At 36.0% G+C, this 20,330-nt stretch overlaps 1 protein-coding gene across 10 annotated transcripts; it reads right to left on the reverse strand.

Moving 5' to 3' along the window:
• Nucleotides 428-19,391, reverse strand: LOC109715510. Of its 10 annotated transcripts, none has more exons than XM_020240558.1 (6): nucleotides 18,967-19,391; nucleotides 18,658-18,765; nucleotides 9,753-9,854; nucleotides 3,200-3,253; nucleotides 2,288-2,327; nucleotides 428-983 (listed from the first exon to the last, which is right to left on the reverse strand). In XM_020240558.1, exons 2-6 carry the CDS (start codon nucleotides 18,675-18,677, stop codon nucleotides 591-593), a joined length of 609 nt encoding a protein of 202 aa, XP_020096147.1. In that variant the 5' UTR covers nucleotides 18,678-18,765; nucleotides 18,967-19,391; the 3' UTR covers nucleotides 428-590. The 10 variants fall into 10 exon arrangements, with proteins under 10 accessions (XP_020096147.1, XP_020096148.1, XP_020096144.1 ...); XM_020240559.1 differs by lacking the exon at nucleotides 18,967-19,391 and adding an exon at nucleotides 11,899-12,048 and having other exon boundaries at nucleotides 18,658-18,742; XM_020240555.1 differs by lacking the exon at nucleotides 18,967-19,391 and adding an exon at nucleotides 9,206-9,364 and having other exon boundaries at nucleotides 2,178-2,327; nucleotides 18,658-18,674.

The following is a 20,330-nucleotide window of genomic DNA, read 5'->3' on the forward strand; positions in this document are numbered from 1 at the left end:
GATCAATGCACTAAGTGAGCGTTTGAGTGATCTTTTGAAGTTTCAGTCCTACATGTCTCTAAGATAAAAAAGTATAAAACTTATCTACATTGTTGACTATTTTGATCGACTATCTAATTTTTTTAAATTTTAATTATTTTTTAAAATTTTAATTTTGGTATCCGGTCCGTCAACTTCTTTGATTCAAGCCAGTTTAGTGGTCATTCTGATAAAGCTAATTTATAGTCAAATAAATGGGTGAAATCTATTTTATCCATTTACATATATGATATATGATATAGAAATTAGGGAGAGATGAAGTCTTAGAGGAGAGAGATTTCTCATACGGTATAGCAATCAGGTACAGAATTAAGAAATTTACATAATTTACCAAATACTGAAGAGGTTCTAAGCATAGACCACAATATTCCTGAGTTAGAAAAAAAAAAAATTAAAGGCAAGATAAATTGTTAATTAAACTTTAGGAATTCTCAACAAAAGGAGTAATTGCAATTCGATATAGCACTTAGAATGGTTGTAGGACAGGTACAGCCGCAGCTGACAACTTAGAAACTTAGTATTTTATTTGACAATTATGCTAATAGTTGCTATCATTTAGTACAACCTGGCGGCCCGCCAAAATAAAATAAAAATCCATCATGTAATCCGAACTTGCTTGAGTCGACAAGTGCAGAAACTTTGTAGCATTTTCTCGCATCAGTATATGCAGATTGCATGCCGTCAATAAGGTCACAGGATTTGCCATCTGAGTTAAAAAGCTCGATATTTTTGATATATGCTGCTTTTTGTTCTAATTCATCAGGATAATGCCCGCTGCCCATTGGAGGACCTGTTTCTTTCTGCGAATAGGTGACAAATCCACCCCATCTGATCAAAGTTGCACTATCAGCTAAAGTTGTAAAAAGTGACTTCGGCCAATATCCTATTACTTGGGGCATGGCTAAATCTTCTCTATATAACCACCAGTCGCCGGTGTGAGGATCCTGCTACATACCAAACATAAGAAAAGATTAAAAAGTATATTTTAATGAGTAATTTCAAATAACATATAAATCTTTTAATGCATGCGAAAATCTGAAGGGACTGCTAGTTATTACTACTAGCTAGTCACAGCACAACAATACATTACTAGCTCAAAATACAAATCACCATATTATGCATTTATTGTATAGTTTAAAAACCTTTATTAGAGGTGAATAAACAACCAAAATGTCAGAGTATTTTATTTCTTTCAACAGAAACACATTTGAAACTGCTTTAAATGTACGAAATAAAAAAACCAAATGTGGATAACTTGAGAACTGCTAATCTGTCTAATACCTTCATGAATAAAATATCAATTGAAAAGAATAACAAACAGTGGCTAACAATGTATTGACCTTACTTGAACTGCAAACCATTTTGAGATGGGTTTGTGAACTTTATCAAGTTAGTACCTTTCACCTTAAACTGTCTAATGTTTTATCATAAACTATCGCATTGACATCATTATATAAGCTCCTCCTAATAGTTTAGCAACTATAAATGCAAATAAATAGAATAATGGATATTTTCATACACAAAATTTTTAAAGACTAAGTGCCAAAAATTCCTTGATAAGTATCCGTTTTATATTTTACACCGTATCTTTTAAAAACCTCTATATTGTCCAGCGAAATTTAAAATTGTAGCACTTAATTTTGCACTATTACTACTTTGTCACTGTTCTGCACATAAATTGCATGGTAACTACTGATATACTTATTTTATCCTTAGAAATGAGTAAAAAAGAACAGTTAATTAGTAAATCGAGGGGATTATTTTCATAAAGTTTTCTAATATGATCGAAAACAAAAGATTATTATGTATTCTCACCATTTCCAAGGATAGAATGGATATTTTAGTAAATTACTCAATTAACCACATAATTTATGCCTTGAATAATGACAAAATAGTAATGGTGCTGGACTAAATACTACAACTTTAAATTTGAAGGGAAGAAAAATAGAAGTTTTAAAAAAAAGGAGGGAAAAGCAGAAAAAGCACATATTTCTAAGGAATTTTCCGCATTTAACCATTTTAGAAGTATGCCAAATTATAGAAATGACTATCTCATCTATTTCTAGTAAATGATACCAGAATTCAGTATTATCAAATAAAATTATTAGAAATATTAAATGAAAGAAAATTTCTTTAACCTTTTTTATGCTAAGTGTGATATAATATTGTTGGCCATTGTAAGTAGATACATTATCAATTATGTCCCCTGGTGTAAGTATATTCCAGTTAATCATTTTAAAACCTTTACATTGAAGATTATAACAACCAGTTGATTGATAGCCATCTGCCTACAAAAAAAAAAGGTAAATGCGAATTAGATCTCGTCTTCAAATTAAGATAAAAGCAGTACTTGAGTCCATAAATTTTAATTTATTTTATTTTTTAGCTCAAAATTTAAGAATTATTACAATCAAGCCCAACTGTCGAGCTTGATGACAAAACACAAACATGATATTTACATCTAACGACATAGCATTCTAGTTGGCTTAGTCTCATTAACCGTAATTGCTATGTTGACATAGCAACATATCGTTCATTCATTCTTGTCATTGCCCAATTATTGCCATATATAAGCATCACATTATTATAATAAAAATTAGAAGGAACAATTTACCGCTTGCACCAGGTGCACCATACCATTGGTACAACAATATATAAATAAGGTCTTTAGACCATAACATAATCCATTGTTGGACATGACCTATAGTATTGAGAAGGCTAACATGCATGTTTCTTATGCAGTAGATGATTTGGCGCACCAAATAAATTTTCTTTTTTGTTACATGATATCTAGATACATATTTCTCATCCATCAAATAAATTCAACTTATGCGTTTACTTATTTTGCACTCCTGATGCAAACAAAAAATTATCTATTCTCTTTAGCTCTTTCTCTTAATAATGTTGTGATGTTAAATCAACCACTAGAATGCCACACAGTTACCATATCGTCTTGATGGTTGTCATTGATGGTGTAGCAATTATTTGGATCTTATGACACTACCACACCATCATTCCATCATCGAAGCTTAATGACAAGGCTTGATTGCAACATTCCTAATGCAAAGCGAAAATGAAAATTTGGGTACTTAAATGCCACCCACCTTATAGTTCAAGAACTGTTGGCGCTATTCAACCTAAAAAAAAATTTTATACTCACAGTCCAAAATACGAAGAAATGAAGCTTGCTGTCTTGATATAATCCGGGAAATACCTGTCATGTGGCATGTTTAAAATCACACTAATAAATTATAGGCTATCAATATCTTTAGAAAACTACTACTGAGAAAATAAAAAACAATTAACCTATTTTTTAAAAATTGTGATAAACAATAATTGGTATAAATATCCATATTAGTAGAAATATGCGATTTGCAAGAAAAAAAAAAATTATAAATAATTATTAGCAATGACAATAGTCAATTAGTTTAAAATTAGGATTATGGGAATATTATGACATGCTGTTTTATTATTCAAAAGAGGGATTCTTCTATACATCAACCAAATCCTTATAGTTTATTTTTTGAGGGAATGGCCAAGATTTGTTGTAAGCCAGGTGATCGACCGCTGTGGTTGGGCTTTGCTTGAGCTCGATCCTAGTTTTCCAGCTAACGCTGTTACCAGTGACCCCGCCTTTGTGAAGCACCACCATTCCAGGTGCTCCTCCATCGCTGTGCTTCCCTTTGTTATGGTCCATCGACCCCCAATAGTTGGTTGGACTGCAGCGCTCCCATGGACTTCTCATTTCGGAAAAAAAGTTGCTTTGACTGTGTTGTAGGCAGCTGTTGGCGCTTCGGACCATGAGCACGGTGTCCGAGACATCTCTGCCCACCTGTTTGTGCCATTGGTCGACTTCCATATTGTGGAATCGTCAGTAGAAAGTCTAAACTTCAATTTCTATAGTAATGCTTCAATTATATGAAATAATAGGGTTTTTGTGCAATTGTGCATTACTGGTTGGCTTGGACAGCATTCATTACTCGTGTACTTCGACTAATTGTACTACGTGCAAAAATCATTTGAAAGCTCGAATGAGACTTCCGATGCGATAATCACAAAAATTGGTCGATAATATGCGATTTTGGTTTGAAATTTGCGAAAACATCATTGTGGCTGCCTTTTTTTGTTGCTGAGCTTTCTTGATTCTTTGGTTCTCGCTATATTGAGTATTCGGAGATAATGGGAGAGTCATGCTGGATTCCGCTGCCGAAGTTCGCACTTCTGGAGACACGTTGTGGCCTATTTCCAACTACAACCCCTTTTTAGCTTATATTTCGCATGCGACTGCTCAGACACTGAAATTGGTGTATTTCGGGACAACATATGGGCTATGGAGACAAATGGCATATTTTTTAATGTGCTTCATGGGTTGTAGAAGTGTGTTCGGTGAATTTTCACGAATTTCGACTGTTTTCGGGAATCGGTAAGTAGAACCGACCACCCGATCGTTTCGTTTAGTGGTTTGCTGACTTTGTGTCACTTTGCTGTTGATTTGGGTTATGAAGCTAATTGTGACTTTGTGGGATCTTTTTTAGGTGCGGATGATGTTTAGAAGCATCAACCGAGTCGCGGACTCAGTTTTGTTTTCGAGGTCGAAGTCGGTAAAATGGTGTCTACACGATTACTTTCCCTTATCTCTCTATTCTCCTGTATGATTGAGTATTTCTTTTGCACTACTTGATTTATCATCGTAGTTCCTCTACTTCAGTTGATACATTATATAGATTATAATTGAGTTGTAGAGCAGTAGATATTTCATTACTTGTTATACTATTATTGTTGTGACATTTGTTTGACCTTACTAGTCGAAGGACTATCTGGTTACCTTTTTCGTTAATTTGTCATCGGTTTGGCTATTGAGCATAGAACATCTATCGCTGCTGCTCATGGAGAACTTCACCTTTACCAATGGTTTGGCCACCGTAGCGATACTTTTTTTTCTGGAAAAGTGGTTGTGTGTCGACCAGTGAGCCCTATGCAGCATTTTTGCAGTGGGGTTTTATGCCGTGACTGAGCACGTGTGTGGCATTGCCTGAGATCTTTAGACCAACATTGTGGTATTTGGATCGGGTTTGTATATTGGACTGTTTGTTTGGTTGATGCATATATACATTTATTTATCTTTATTACAGTAGCAGTATTATTTCAAATATTTGGTTGTATACTTCTTTTCCTACTTTATTTTTTGCTACTGTATCAGCTATACCTGTCGTATTTATTTTATCGCTCTTTCTTGTTGACTGTGGCTTGCCTTCAATGGCTTGTAGTACCTACTAAGAAATATGTACATATATTTCTCATCCTCTATTTTCCACAGATGACACTGGAGGTGAGCTTCAGACGATGCATGTGTACTATTAGATAGAAGAGTCAAGAGTCCCCTTGGCTGTAGCTTTAAGTTTCAGTTTTGCCCTTTTCATTTCAGACTCTTGTTATATAGTTATCACTTATGTTAGTGGTTGTGGATTGGTGTTTCTGGCATTTGCATGTAGCTTCTTTCAATTTCAGTTTTTAGTATTATTATCTCTATGCAATATCTATTTTTCATTCATTTGTCAGTTGATTATCTCCCTGTTGTCGTCGTTGTTGTTACTGTTGTAATTGATGCTAGGATTAAATGTTGTACTCTGATTTCTATGTCGTGCATGCACAGGAAAAACTCTATCCGTTCGGATAGGACTATCCTCTGGCAGATCTATGCAAGTTTGGGGTAGTTTTTTAGTTTTTTTCTAAAAAAAAACTATGTTTTTGGTTGTTTTCCTTACATAAGGTTCTACAAAAGAGCCCCAGGGCATGACACAATAACTCGTTGAGCTTTGCTCACAGGCAGTCATGACCCCACAAGCAAAGCCCCTTTGAAGGTATAGACCATAAGAGGGCATGCGCGATGTTTTCACCGCCATAGACTTTTACGCCGATGGTGTGCACAACAATTTTGCCGGCAAGAGCCAAGTTGAGTACAGGTTGGGACGAATCTTAGAGTCGGTCCTTATAGAGTGTGAAGCAATGAGCAGGTGACCTACTATGTAGGTTTCGGATGCCCGAAGGGTAGTTCCAACCACTTGAAAGATCTGAGCTGGAAGTTGTTAATTAGGTTTCAGACGCTTACTTGATGTCCCGGCGCCAGAAAGGAGGGGGTTGGCTATACTAATGAGGTTTCGGACGCCTGAAAAATGATCCTGGGTGCTTGAATCATGTTTCGCACTGAGGAAACATTGAGGATAGTTTTTGACATTTGAGGGGCCTAAATACAATTGTTAGGCCTTCATAAATAAGTTCTCAGTTCCAGCTACTCTATAGTCGTTTCTCAGGTAAAGAAATATCCTTCTTCTCCTCTCTTGCATCTATATTTCTTCGGATTTAAGTTTTGAATCTACGTTTTGGAGGCCCTAAAGTTAATTAAAGCTCGTATTGCTGATTTCTGGTGTACACATAGCTGAAGTTGGAGTTGAAGAGTGAGGAGGAGAGCTTGCAGGAAGACTTGCATTGTGTTCCAATCTATTGATACTCAACAGAGGTAAGAATAGAAGGATTAAAGGATAGAGAAGAGTAATTTTGGGATGGATTATAATTGTTATTGAGAATAGTGGTTGATGTGAACTGTATGAATTGCTCAGGGTGACTTTGGTTGTGGAGTTGTTTTGATGTGGTGCTGTAGGAGCTGAGGTTGATGCACTTCAGATTGGAATATTGGTCAGGGAGGTATTTGTATGAAATCGGCGAACTAATTGCTATGTCTTCAAATGCATATTTTACTTGAGATGGTTAATTATAGTGGCCTATGGGTCATGCAGTAGATTGTCGTTCATCTTAGATGGCTATAGGAAGGATATGTAAAATGGATTAGTGCAAGAGCATGCATTATAATGATATAGTAGGTTATAATGTATGACATTGAGAATTATAGCTAATGACAACCAATGCTCTAAGTGGTAGTATGCATTATGTTTTGATACATGCGATACATGTGATATTGTCATGAGGTTAGTAAATGTGAGTATGTGAAAATGCCAAAGGGCAGATGAAAACTAAAAGGTTGATATGAACTGTGTAAAGCTCTTGTGACTTGTTGATGAGGGCATGTGACTATAGTCTGTTAGAGCCAAGTGAGTTCAACTGTATATTTATATACTCATGTGGGGTTGCTCCCCAACAAGACAGTCCTCTGGAGGCAAACTTGGCAGTTGTACGAGTGATCAAGCTGTGAGGCAGCTATGCAAGTGATTGAGCTGTAGTAGTTGTACAAGAGTTGGAGCTACCTAGTTAAGAGCCTTAGTGGTACAGGTGCGATGGTTCGTTGTTCCACTAGGCGAGGCGCAGGCTAGACCAGACTGATAGGTCGGCTAGTAATGATTGGGGGATGTGGCCTTTAGTATAAGATGTTATCATTGATGCATATGAGACATCCTTTATAATTTCCAATATTTATAGAGATATGATAGTTGGTACTTGTTTACAGTTCATTATATTATGTGATTATTTATTCAGTTTAGTTTTATATTATTGATGCCTAGTGTAGGTCGTCACTATTGTCGATTGTAGCCACTGAAATTATTTTTCAGTAGTTCTCACACCTTTTTATTGTTGTTTTGATTTTAGAGCATTCAGTATCAGGAGGTAGGATCGCAAGCTAGATAGTGTCTCCTACCTAGGACGAGTGCTAGTGGATGATTTGTACCCTGTTGTATAGTTAGCTGTACATATTGAGATGGATGATGTACTTAGTCTATTTTTGGTTGTACAATAGTTATATGTATAGGTGTAACTATAGTCACTAGTATTATATAGACTCTAATGCATATTTTCATCTATTTGTTTCTTGTACATGACTTGGATAGGTTGATTTTATGATGTTTTGTGACACTCCAATTGTCCCACATCGGATGAAAATAGGATTGTAATTGGGTATATAAGAGGACTCTACTCTAGTAATAATAACTGGGCTTAAGCATTTTTGGCTGATAATTTAGACCCAATGAGTTATTATTACTTGTGGGCTAGGTCATTACATTTAGTATCGGAGCTGGTTCGCTAGCCGGAAGTGTGAGATGAGTCTTGGCTGAGCCAGGCTCTGTCGGAATGATAGACTAAGCCAGCGTCGATGAATGACGGGTTAAGTCAGGACCGGAATGACAAAGGCTAGCGAGACAACTCTCACATCGCCTGGTGATCTTGGCAATAGTCCCACATCGAATGAAAATGGAGTTATAATTGGGTATATAAGAGAACTCCACCCTAATAGTAGTAACTGGGCTAAAGAATTTTGGGCCGGTGGTTTGGGCCCAACAAGTTATTCTTGCTAGTGGGCTGAGTCGTTACATGTTTTGTGTGTGTGGAGCGCATCCTCGTGCATACAATAGATCTGATAGCATAATCCAGAAGCTTCTGCTATAGCTCGGGGTCTGACAGTTGTCATCTAATTTATACTCTAATTGACAATTTAATCAATTGGGTACTATCCAATTTAGTAAACAACAAAATCACCTAAGGAATAAAAAAATTAATAAGGCAATATCAAATTTGGTAAATTGGTACCAACTCTTTTACATTATTATCCTTTTGATTAATTTAGATCTGTAACCCATCAAGTTTCTTCATGTAAATGTGATCAATTATATCCTTTCCAAATGAATGGTTAGATTTGAATACCTTTGTCATATTGGAGAATCCCTCTATTCAGAAACCCATATTTACTCACCTTTGTTTTTTTGTCCTCACCTCCAGATTTTGGATGGATTGGTTGAAGAGAGAAAAAGACGAAAAGAAAAAAGGACGAGATTGCGATGAAGGTGAAGAGCTTTTTTTTTTTATCACATGTTTTGTTATTTTTCTAATAGATTACTAGTAATAATAGACTAATGGAAGAGCACAAATTGATAAATATATAATCTATGAGGACGGTAAAAAAACTAGCTCTTAAAAAGAACAAAGTGCAAACATAATACTTACAAGAGAGTCTTAATCTTTGACTTTTATTCAAATATTTTTTGTAGTATCAACGTCACATCTTTATTTTAACTGTGCATTTTTAGAAAGCAATAAGGATTTATATTATGTGCTCGAAAAAATCTATATTACATTATTACATATATGAAATCCTACTTCTAAGATATTAGTGAGTAACAAGGATTTATATTATCTATTGGAAAGAGTTTATGTTACATACATGAAAACCTGCTTCTATGACATTGGCACCACTATCAAAGTTCAGAACCCACAGCATAGTCGAACTTCTTTGGAAACGTTTTAGATATGGATGACCCCACAAATTTATTTTCGCTCGAGTACCATAATATGCCCCATATTTTGTTTCATAATGAGCAAACTACAAAGAAAAAAAAGAATTAAATAATAGCACTTGTACTTGTCAATTATGTCATAACAAGGCAAATAAAAATTAGGAAAATTATTAAGATCACAGATAATAAAGAAACTTTAGGAAGCCAACTATTATTACATTTAAAATCACATAAGCTTTACATTCTATTGCCTGTTATATACCAAGCTTTTATATACTAAAATTGCATAGAAGGCTTCAATCACAAAACTATTCATATTAACAAGCGAATTATATGAAAAAAATTATTCTGCTAGTACAAGAATAAAACATATCTTGAAATTACAAAGGAAGCTTTATTGAAGAATTGATTCCAAAGAAATATGATTTCTTGAAGTTGTTAGAGTTACAAATAACAAAAAGGTAAGATGATTACGTGATGAATGTCATCCGGTGGCGTAACAACAGAATTATAGTGTACTGACCCGCTTGAATGATTTCTTTCGTTTGAATCTCGTAATTTATGATAGCCTTCGAGCTGTAAATATAAACTAATTAGACATTTTTTTAATAATTTTTTTACATTTAAGTAGGACATTCCAATACGATAAATCATTACCTAAATTGAAAAGAAAGAAAAGGCAAGTATTAGGCATTATCAATATGATAGATAAAATTATGCACCTCCTAATAAAGAGCAGTTCAATGATTAATAATAAACTATTAATTTGTTCTAAATGGCAATATCATTTAGACAGCCAGCCAAATTTGAATAAGTCAAAACGTAGACATCAATAAGAAAAATCATTAATTATGCAAAAGATTGAGAGCTTCATCATGTCAGATTATGATATGTGGGTCAATTTTCAAAATAGCAGAAATGGTAACCAAATAATAATTAAATTATTGCTTAATGTCTATGGAATTGGCAATGCATATGATGTCAACCTAACATGTAGCTTAAGTCTATTATTATATAGGACAAACATAAGACTAAGTTTTGCGAAAAACAGAGATTAACATCATTAAGATAAGAATTTACAGAACAGAACTTTAAAAGGTTGATTTATACACTTTAACCAAATTAAATATTTAGGGGTTTTATATATAATTGGATGGCTACTAAGTTCATATATAATTAAATAAAGCTTCACCAAAGTTTTCAACAAGTATGTGCCACCTTGAAGTATTATAGTGCCATCAACCAATAATTCTTAGAAGGCTGATAAGTTATGCTTTTGGTCCTCAAAACTATAAAAGTGTGGCACGTTTGTCCTCAAATTTTAATTTACTGTAGTTTTATGTTTAAGCTTTCTAGATTGTTGTAACCAAGTCCTACAATCCAATTTTGTTGCCAGAATATGGCTTATTGCTAACTAATAGTGTTGTAATAGTATTATAGTTGATGATATGGTAATGTCTACGATATTACATCATTGTCATATAAGTAACACATCATGATTTAGCTAACTAAACTAGACATGCATGAGACTTGATTGCAACAGTGTCAAATATCTAAAAAGTATAAATTACAGTGAATTAAAGTTTGAAAACCTAAGTGTCATGCCGTTTAGAAAAAGTGTTGAAGTACTTGAATGTTGTAGATTGGAGGATCCACGAGATGACTCAGGTGCTTCCATTCTCTTCCCTTATAATAAAGCTCTCTTCCACAAACAACGTGCAAACAAAACCACAACAAACAAAATACGTAGGACCATTTTGAAGCCATAAGAAAAGACACAATCTCCTATGGAACCCTCCCTCTCTTTATATACACAAGATTATTGTAATGGACAACTTCTAATCTAACAAACTTCTAATCTAAAATTATTTATTGGCACATTATAAGATATGGATATGCATATCTTTGATATAAGGGATATTAAATGCACAAATCTTTTAACAATAAATTTTCTTCTTTTTTTTTCCCCCTTTCATAGAGTCTATCTAGTAAGGGGATAGAATCTCTTTCATATCGGTGGCATTGTCTTCCCACTACATAGATTTTGGAAAGAATGTATCTCATAAAAACCATAATAAATTTCTCGCCATCAAATATTGTAACACTCTCAGCCTAATTTGAAAGGAATTTTTCCCAAAAAGGGCTCAATTTTTTACTTTTTCTAAATCAGAGTGTGCGAAAAGGTTGACCAAGTCTCGACCTACCTGCCACATGCCAAAGTATTCTTTGTCCATACGGACAGAGTTTTTAAGTAAGTCAATATCAACCGAACTAATCGGGCACTAAAGAAAGTCAAAACTGGACCACATAACTTAACTACTCATTCTCACGACACATCCTGAGCTACATCCCCAGCATCATCTGCAAAAATGGTGGGATGATGGGTTGAAAAATGTATAAAATGTCTCCCAATGGGTACGACAAGCTGACAGAGGCGAGTAATACCAACTGGGCAACGAAAAGCAATAATAACAGAGTGTATCAACTGGATGAATAAGTATACAGTGAAGTATAGCTAACTAAAAAGAGTATGATATAAATAACCAAAATGAACAGTAAAATACTGAACTACTCAAATAAAGAATGCATCAACAGTGAATAAGTCACCTAGTTTATTTACCCAATCTGTGCCATTGTTGGTCTTGAGGATCTCAGACTAATATCACGTCTGAGCTCGATGTCTCCGGCATATAATTCATAAGGTTAGGCCACTTTTGGTACGCCGAAGGGCTCATGGGTTGAAGTTCAGCTACTTTCTAAAAAAGAATACCTATATCACGTAAACGAGGCCGTCAAGATACCTAGCCGCAAGCCTCATTCAAATTCGATAAGAATCGACCCAAAAGAAACATATGACAATCATCGGATTTCCTAAAACCACAACAACTTTGACAACTCAACACATTAAACAAAATCCAAAATTAAGAGAGTTCGAGAAAATGGTCGTTACCGTCGAGGGATGTTGGATTGAGGTCAGAGCATGCAAAAGTGTGAATATGCTGATGGATTGCAGTAGTTCACAAGGAAACCGACACGGCCTAGGGAGAGGGCTGCAACCAAGGGTGTGACGCACCGTGGACGGTGCACATGTCGAGGCTGAGGAATGGTGGTGTCGCTAGGGAGGATCTTGGCTCAGTTCAGGTCGAGAGGAGAAGGATTGCACGGAAGGAGAAAACATATAGAGAGAGAGATTTGTAAAGAGATAGAGAAAGATTGATGCGGAAAAAAGAGAGAGAAAGAGGTATAACTTGCGGTAGTATCGTGGAAGCTCGCGCCTTGAGAGAAAGAGAGAGAAAAAGAGTAGGCAGAGAAAGATCCACCGTTGATTTCAAATTTAGGGCCACATCAATTGTGGGATAGTCCCTAATGCCAATACTGTCACTAGCCAGGTCCTCTAGCACAAAATTTGTGATACGGGACGATCAAACCATCCGAATAAGTTTCAACCATTCCTGATAAGGCGGAGGTGGTTCCAACTACTTCGGTTAGGATTAGGGGTGGCAATCCAGCTCGCTGTTCACAAGCCAGCTTGTGTTCGGCTCGAAATGAGCTCGAGATCGGCTCGCTTGTTTAATAAACGAGCCCAACATGAGTTGGATTTTTCAGCTCGTTTAATAAACGAGCCAAACACGAGCTAGGGTCAGCTCGCTCGTGTTCGGCTCGATAACAGCTCGATTATATTTATTTTATATTAATATAATTTATTTATTATATATATATAATTATATTTGTATTATAAATATATAATATAGATTATTAATTTTAAATTTTTAGCCCAACTATTTTAAAAAAATTCAACTTATTTATAAAAGAGGTCTATCCATAGGCCCATTTATATTTAGAATTCTTCTTTTCACTCATGGCCCATAGCCCATGAAATAAATTTCACACATTTTCTTTCTAACCCTAATTACCTTTTCCCACTTTTTGTTCACACAGCCGCCTCTCTCTCTCTCTCTCTCTCTCAGTCTTGCACAGGCACAGGCTGGAGGCCGCACAACCATGAGCCGCCTCTCTCTTTCTCTCTCGCTCTCAGTCTTTCACACAACCACACCGCACAACCCTAGTTGCCTTTGCCATTCGCACACCCTCGGCAGCGCATTCTTCGCCGTTCGCAAACCCACGGCAGCGAACTTCGGCGGCGACGCTTTCAACAGGTTCATTCAATTGATCTTCATCTTTTTTCTTTTCTTATGATTTTTTTTAGGGGAATGAGAGGGATTTTGTCTCTTGAGCTTCTAATTAGAATTTATTTTTTTTCTTATGATTTTTTTTTTAGGGGAATGAGAGGGATTTTTTCTCTTGAGCTTCTAATTAGAATTTGATATGCTTCTTTTTTAGTGGAATGGGAGGGAATTTTTTGAGGGGAATGGGAGGGATTTTTTTTCTTATGATTTTGTTTTTTTACGAGTAAGGTAGCATTATATAATCGAGCTAACGAGCCGATCACGAGCCAGCTCGATTAAGTTTCGAGCCGATCACGAGCCGGAGTTTTCGAGCTCGTCACAAGCTCGAGCCGAACACGAGCCGACCTTGAAACATTCGAGCCAAGCTCGAGCTGGGTCTAGCTCGCTCGAGTTCGGCTCGTTTACACCCTAGTTAGGATAAGGATCGAGGTGGTTTCAAACTACTTCGGTTAAGATAAGAATCGAGGTGGTTCCAAGTTCCAACTACTTCGATTAGGATAAGGATAAAGTTGTTATTTTCAAAATATTTTGTTCTTATCTTCTTGTAGGCCTGAAGGCTATAAATAAAGGCCCTACTAGCTTTTGTAAAGTCACTCCAGTTTAGAGAGAATTAATATAGACTCTTCCACATAAAAATATTGTGTTCTTTTCTTTTTTTCTCTTTAATCTGGTTTCAAATATCCATCGGGGAGACGCTGCGACATTGCTTCCTCCACCAACGGATCAATTTGCATAAAGCCACTCTCTCACGTGATATTTGTGGAACAAAACACTCGAGCAATCCGGTTCAATCCGCAACCAAAAACTATGCATGATGAGTTTACTTTGGAAGCCCAAAACTTCTCGCTTGGGACCTTGTTTTTGGTAAAACTTGAATCAGCGCATTTATCTCTGAGTGTAGTATTTATAGAATCCTTAAGAGTTTGAATTCCTGGAAATATTTTGCTAGAAATTCTATTTTGAAATTGAAGTGGTCAGTTTCCTATACATAACCGCATGTGCTGATTTTCGAAACCGATAATTTCGCGCATGAAATTTGACTTCAGACGTTCGTTTTTGAGTTTACTTGCACATCAAATTTGTTGTTTCCAAAAACTAGAGAAAGATTTACATAAAATGATAACTTGATCGCGAGGTAGTCGAATTTTTTCAGTTTCACCAAAAAACTTCAAAAAATCTAAAAATGTACCAAGGTGACCTTGCAAACAAAGTGCCCACTAGCACTAGGGACCCTCAGAGACCAAGAAACTTAAATTTGTAGAATTTGGCTTGCTTTTTATTAGACAAAAGTAAAATCACAAGTTAGTCACAGAATTATTACAAAAATAGGGGTTGACAAAGAACTGCAAACAACTAAAAGCCAAACACAAAATCAATAATTTTGTTTTGGTTTAGTCGGTGCTTTGTTGTGAGTGCTTTGGTTTTGATTTTGATTTGAAGAACACAAGTTTTTGGCTCGAACTAAGGGTGACAATTTTGACACGACCCATGAAACCCGATGCTAATTTAGCATGCTTAGGTTATCTTGCAGCGATATGGGCCACAAATGAATTGATTTGCTTAACTAACTTATTAACTTGTTTGTAGTGGTTTGGTCCGGAAACGTGTTGATCTGCTTAACACATTTTATTAAATAGTTTGTGTTTAGGTTATACCTTGACTCATCAACTAAAAATAATTACATTATCATACGTACGCACATCTGTCATATAAAACTCAAGGTTTTAATACTGATATACTACTATGAAGAATCAAAAATCAACAATTTTAGATGACTCATGTAAGGTGTTTATAAATTCAATGGTGTAGAATAGTATATATCAAGTGAAGTTTTCATAGAAATTTTTTCATTATCAATAAAAAAATTAGTTCGTTTGGCCTGAAATTCAACTATTGCAGTCATTATTTCTTATGCAATTATTATTTTGAACTATTCATTTTATAAACAGTTGTTTACCAGATCAATAGTATCAAGATATTATCTTCTGGACAGAGAAAATGTGGCTACTAACCTCTTAATAGGATAGTAGACACAAGGCACAATGGTTCAAAATAGGAACTGGAATCGGAATAGAACGAAATTGAAAATGGAATAATAAATTGTAGAACCCGAAGTTCTTGATAATGTAAAGCTATAAAATTCAGGGGACTCTTGTATATTTCGACCTTCTAGCTCGATTCTAAGAAAATCTAAGCGTATGTAGGGTTTTTGTATATATTACATAGATTCAGGACCACAATGTGGAACTCACGAAAAAAAAAAATTTGAAATTTGAGTTCGGATGCTTAGATCGCATTCTGCTTGACTTTTTATGTGGGTCTTCTAGAGTTTTGAAAACTGAAAAGTACTGCCCGAAAGTTCACTTGAATATGAACATGTGGATCAAAGACTTTCTGAAATATCAGTACAAATTCGAAGTTACAGTCTTCCAAAGTTAAACTTCACATGCAGTTTACTTATGGAATCAGACCTTCTCACCTTCACGTTGTTATTTTATGCAAATGTCTCCATGCATTTTGGAAGTGGAGAGGTCTAAGATTATCTACGAATTTTGAAACCAAGTTTTGTTGAAATCGCAGCTCTGAGTGAGAAATTATGGGTTTCCAAAGTAGACACTACTTGCGCAGTTATCTGCAGAAAACTGATCACTTTACCTTCAGAATATAATTTCTAGCAAATTATTTCATGGAGTTCAAAAGTTAAAGATTCTATGAATATTTACATCAGAGACGAACGCGTTGATCCAAGTTTCACTAAAAACGGAGTTCTGACTGTGAAGTTACTGACTTCCGAAGTTAACTCATTGCACACAGTTTTTGGCCGCGGACTGAATCGGGTTGCTCTGGGGTTTTGTTTCGCAAATATCATGTGAGAGAGGGTTTTTTATGCAAAATATGAGGGAGGGGACCTGGCTGACGATAATATTAGTAGTTGGGACGACGCAATTGTCACAAGCACACCTTGAAATTAATGGTGGATTCTCTATATAAGATTTTTTTTTTTAACTTTGCCTAAAAAAAATAGATACTAAATCTCCAATGTTCAACTACAATCATTTCCAAGCAAAAGAGTTCACATATAATTAAAGTTCCTGGAATCTGTAGTTTGAATTGAAATCAATTGCATGTATTCTATTGTTTTCAGATAGAATATATTAACGAAGAGTGAATTTTAGTAATTTTAATTATGGCCATTGGAAGGTCAAATAGGTTAAAACAAGGATGTTATTTTGAACAATATAATAGTTGGAAGTTAGTACCTGAGCATAGATAATATAGATTTTAATTACTATGTAACCTTTCAATATGCTTGGTTATGGATAGTCATATCAAAAGTTAAAGGTACTTAAATATTTTACAAAAAATTTGCGATCAAATAGAATGTTCTTTAATTATTATTTTTTTTAATCATAAGCTATTAATTCAAATTGAGTTTATCGACACCTTCCTATAAAAAAAATTGCAATGAAATTAAAAAAGAATCTCACCAATTTATATGACTTTGTACACTATCTCAACTTTCCAAATAAGGAAATTTTCATGCATTGGATTAAATTGAATATATATATTTCTATACATGCACATTCTTGCATGTAATATGCTATATACACATAGATTTAGCTGAGAGTTTCTTATGTATTCTTATTTGGTGGATTTATCATTTTCTTTGGCAAAATATTTGGCGGATTTAGTTATGCTTTGTTGTATAGAGAAGATGATTATGCCTCCGAGTGTTGTTTAACTTGATCATGGAAATGTAGTTGTTGCAAGGTACTTGTCTTTGACTCTTTTTAATTTATTGTTCCTATTGCTAATTTACATGCTTGTTGTATAATCGACTTTGAGAAGTGCATTTTGAGGTCCGAATAATTCTGAGCTATTAAATTTTTTTAGCTATTCTTGATTTTGTGTTGTTATCACCAAACTCCTTCAGGAGTAACAAAGCTTTTCAGTTGGTTTTTCCTACGCAAACAATGTTCCCGAGCATAAAGTTTTCATCGCGCGACAACAACAGCACTGATCAGCTCGATGCAACACATCACTACTTTTTAGAGAACTCCAAGCCAGTGAGTGCTAGGTGAATTGAAGACGAACAAGAAAGGAGAAATGCTAAGTCTACCCAAAAAAGTCGGTAATTCCTACGACCCTTGGAAAAAAATAATAATAAGATGACTGAAAAAAAAAATGTGGGAAGGGCTGGATGGGAGGGGTTTTACCATTACAGCCCAAAATGGGTTGCAATCCTAACACTCCCAAAACGTCAAGAGGATAAATTGCATGTTTGGTCCTCAAACTATGAGGCTGGTGACACTTGGTCTCCTCGGTTTCTTTGGCCTCCTATCATATATTTATCTAATATATGTCAAACCAACTTTATAAATTGTAAGACTTCAAGAACAATAGCTTCTTCAGCACTGCATGTGACTACATTACAAAACAAAAACAACAATAAAATAACCGCATCACAGCTTAAAACTTCAAAAAGAGCTACATACTTAATGCCACTAAGCCTACAACTAGTTCTAAATGAAACATTTGTGTCTGAGAAATTCAAATTGTATCCCTACACAAAACACATCTCATAATACTTGTTAGCTTTTGAGAAGTATGATTGCATGATGCGCTTATCCTTACTATCGAACGTTGATGTGCATTTCCTTATCATGTGTTCCTAGCTAATCTATCCTTTCATACTACAGGGCATTTGGGGGAGGCAATAATGAAATTGTAACTTATAGGAGGGATGTAGAGGTATAGACACTAAAGTCAATTTTTTGGTAATACAAAAGAGTAAATTGCACTACGAATCCCTGAACGTTTGCTCGATTTTCACTTTGATCTTTCAACTTTTTAAGTTTGACATTTGACATCTTTGAACTCTAGTATTTCATTCTAGTCATTGTTTACGTACTATAGGAGAAGAAATTATTATTTCAAATACCAAAGGAATTTTGTTAATACATAGCAATTCATAGTTAAGAAAGTCATCAATTTTGATGAATACCTTATTCAACTTAGAAAAGGTTCGAATCAAAATAATTAATAGTTAACAGGGTGCCGATCAAAAGAAATAAAGTTGAAAGTCTATTTTAAAGTGGCCTATAGTAGAAGAAGCATACATTTTTACCAATAATGAAACTAACATAGCATTCAGAAGAAGAAGTAGGTGCATAGAGGGGGAAAACAATCACCTTTTGCTACTATTTGTCATTTAGCAGTAGAGGGAACGATCTTCTTAGATAAATTGGATAGCAGAGAGAGGATATTGAGATAGCGTTTGATCACTCTGAGCAAAAGTTCTGCAACAACAAAGACATCAACTACAGATTATAACATGAAAAATAAACGAGCGTGGGACGTGCGACTGGGGCAGATTAGCTATGATATCATGCTCTTCTACTGCTGATGTTATCATGCTCTCCTACTTCATGGGGTCGACCTTAATGGTGAAATCTCGAGATTAGGGTTCAAGTTAAAATTCAGCATTTAGAAGCCAATACCTTGTATAGGTCTTAATCACTGGAATTGGATCCACTGTTGTAATGCAAGGATAAAGGGACGAAGCATTCCCAGGGGTGGTACAGCCCCGGTGGCGCACGTGGTGATGTGGCATTTTTTGCGTCATCTGCGGAGGTGTAGGAGGAACCCGCGATGACAGAGCTAAGCTCGCTGCATCCGGGAGAAGAGATCGCCATAGAGGGCAAGGAGATGGGGTGGAGGGGGACGAAGCTCGCAGGAGACAGGGAGAAGAGATCGCCGGAGAGGGAGAGGATATCGGGTGTAGAGGGTGGAAGCTCGCCGGAGACAAGAGAGGAGATCACCGGAGAGGGAGAAGAGATCGGGTGGAGGGGGTGGAAGCTCACCGGAGCGGAGAAAGGACGGGTACTAGTGGGAAACGGCGGAGAGCTGGGGTTTTGGGAAGAAACAGCCAAACAGGACGCGACGGAAACTAAGGTAAAAATGTAGAGAGACCCCACACCTTAGGCATTTTTGAAGCGGACTCCCCCATCTTCAAATAGTTCAGTGAAAACTTTAAATACCATCCCTATGTTTCACACTTTCTCACTTCAATACCATGTGATTTAAAGTGTATCAACTTTGGTGTCCTATGGTTTCATCATTATCTTTTTATTATTGGTTCCACTAATTTGTTAAATGGGTGATAAAGTTGTCACCAACTTTTCTTATTTGCTCTTAAATTAGAAGCAAAATAAATATTTTTATTATTTTTAATTGTGTTTAAAATGTAACTCGCATTTAATCTGAAATGACTTAACGAGTACTAATAGTGGTGGTGGTTCTGAATAATAATAAAAAAAAAAAAACCAAGAGGGTTCTATTTAAAATAAAAATAAAATATTTCAGACGTATATAAGCTCGTTGGTTTGGAAAATGAGTAGGGGATGGGTCCCCATATTTCTGACGTATATAGGCAATTTTCTAAGGGCGTAATGTGGGATATACCGGACCGGCACGGCCCACATTTTTCGGGCCGAAACGGCCTAGGAATTGGCCCGGGCTAGGAATTGGCCCGGCCCAGCCCGACATCAAATTCGGTTCGGGCCGGGCGGTGTCGGGCCCGAGCTCCCTAGCCTTTGGCCCAGCACGGCCCCTCGGCCTGGAAGGCACGGACAGGGCAGTGCTTCGGACCATAGTTAGTTAATTCGGATTCCGCAAAAATTCGGTACAGATATTATACGCATAAAATTCATTTTTTAATTTCTAAATTCATTGAAAAAACGGCTTAAAAAACGGCTTAAAAAACGGCCGGAGAAAGAGGACGAGCCCAATATAAAGCTGTGCGGGCACAGCTTGCTCCCGTGCCGCTACTGTCGCCTCCCACTGCAGGCTAGCGCGCACGCCA

This window comes from Ananas comosus, linkage group 9 (genome assembly GCF_001540865.1).
Source record: "Ananas comosus cultivar F153 linkage group 9, ASM154086v1, whole genome shotgun sequence".
NCBI classification, from domain to species: domain Eukaryota; kingdom Viridiplantae; phylum Streptophyta; class Magnoliopsida; order Poales; family Bromeliaceae; genus Ananas; species Ananas comosus.

Bases quoted from the DNA above. Each gene is read 5' to 3' on its own strand.
- LOC109715510 (XM_020240550.1), bottom strand. From the start codon at position 11,045: ATGGCTTCAAAATGGTCCTACGTATTTTGTTTGTTGTGGTTTTGTTTG. The intron at 9,855-10,907 runs GTACTTCAACAC...TTATATTTACAG, and splicing joins CTCCAATCTACAACATTCAA to CTCGAAGGCTATCATAAATT. The intron at 2,328-3,199 runs GTGAGTATAAAA...TTTTTTTTGTAG, and splicing joins ATTTCTTCGTATTTTGGACT to GCAGATGGCTATCAATCAAC.